This window comes from Olea europaea, unplaced genomic scaffold (assembly GCF_002742605.1).
Source record: "Olea europaea var. sylvestris unplaced genomic scaffold, O_europaea_v1 scaffold29147, whole genome shotgun sequence".
Classification (NCBI taxonomy): Eukaryota; Viridiplantae; Streptophyta; class Magnoliopsida; order Lamiales; family Oleaceae; genus Olea; species Olea europaea.
Genome location: NW_019247724.1, coordinates 1 through 1405, shown reverse-complemented (window position 1 = coordinate 1405; position 1405 = coordinate 1). Strand labels below are relative to the sequence as shown.

At 37.0% G+C, this 1405-nt stretch overlaps 1 protein-coding gene across 1 annotated transcript; it reads left to right on the top strand.

The window, feature by feature from the left end:
* Positions 1-20: 20 nt before the first annotated feature.
* LOC111384451 (putative calcium-transporting ATPase 13, plasma membrane-type) lies at positions 21-835 on the top strand (the record flags this gene model as incomplete). The annotated part of the gene is made up of 4 exons (XM_023008727.1): positions 21-281; positions 314-506; positions 569-677; positions 764-835. Coding segments are annotated over exons 1-4 (635 nt in total), but the record flags the coding sequence as incomplete, so codon positions are not given.
* Positions 836-1405: the final 570 nt, after the last annotated feature.

Genomic DNA, 1405 nt, shown 5'->3' with positions numbered 1-1405 from the left:
CTCCTGATGACAAGTTACTTATGGTCCAATCTTTGAAGCAGAAAGGCCATGTGGTTGCATTCATTGGACGAGGCATTGGAGATTCACAACCCCTTAGCGAAGCAAATGTAGGACTTTGTTTTGGAACCCAAGGGGTAGAAATTGTCAACGCATGCTCAGCCATTGTCATGTCATGCAAAGATTTTCCTTTCATCATTGATATTTTGACATGGGGTAGGAGAATATACGACAGTGTCCAGATATATACTCAGTTTTTGCTCATTGCAAGTTTTGTTGATCTGGTAATTGACTTTGTGATGGCTGTTTCATCTAGCGAACCCATGGTTTGAATGCTGTGATAGCTGTTCCAACAGGAAAAATTCTATTTTCGGTGTTTCAACTTTTGTGGATGAAACTGATTGCAGGTACTTTAGCAGTTCTTGCACTCAATATAGAAAAGCCATCTCAAGATGCTATGCTGAGGCCACGAAGAAACTTGAAAGAGCCACTAATCACAGCACAAAGGCGTAAAAAATTGGGGCTCAAGCTTTATATCAGATAGCCATCTTTCTGGTTATACATTTCAAAGGCAAATCATTATTTAAGGAAAAGGATTCTTTGGTCCTCAGTACGTACATTCTCTGTCAAACCTTCAGCATATTCAATCCCAGGCTTTTGGAGAACATTTTTGAGGAGATGCAAAAGAAAAAACTTATCTTGAGCATCATTGGACTAATTATTTCCACTCAGTTTATAATGGTGGAAATTTTGAATGGGTTTTCAGGACAGACAGGCTAGGATTTGGCCAGTGGGGCTTGTGTATAGCCTTTTCTGCTGCACCTTCTATGGTCACTTGGTTTGTTAGGTGCATGCCTCCTCTCGGAAATGATAAGTGTGTTTTTACACATTTATTTAGTTCATAAACATGACTAAATTATGATTAAAGATTTTGAATTATGGCTTAATTCTATGTAATTATATTTTGTAAGACTATATTGATGAATGTGGTGGAATTCAAGATAAAAGAAACGAAAAAGAACCAAAAAGGAAGAAAATCCAAAATATGAGGACTAAGTTGCAACATTTCAATAGTTGATTCGGATCAGAAAATGAAGATTAAAGATGTTGCGGGTTCAATTGGATGCAATTAAAAGTAAAAGGGTTGAAAATGTAAGAGAAATGACTTGAAAGAATAAAAAAAGACTTCAGGGGCTAAAATGCAACATATGGAAGAAATTTTGCCTGAGTGACATCCCAATTATAAATACCGGGCGATCATCCAACATGATTTTTTAATTACCAAGAAGAAATTCTTGGCCTGAGCTACTGTCCGAGTTTTGCCTGGGCGACAACCCAAGCCAATTGCGGCGAGAAAATCTAGTTTCCTTTTTTAAATGAAATTCTTATAAAAACAAATCTTATGGAG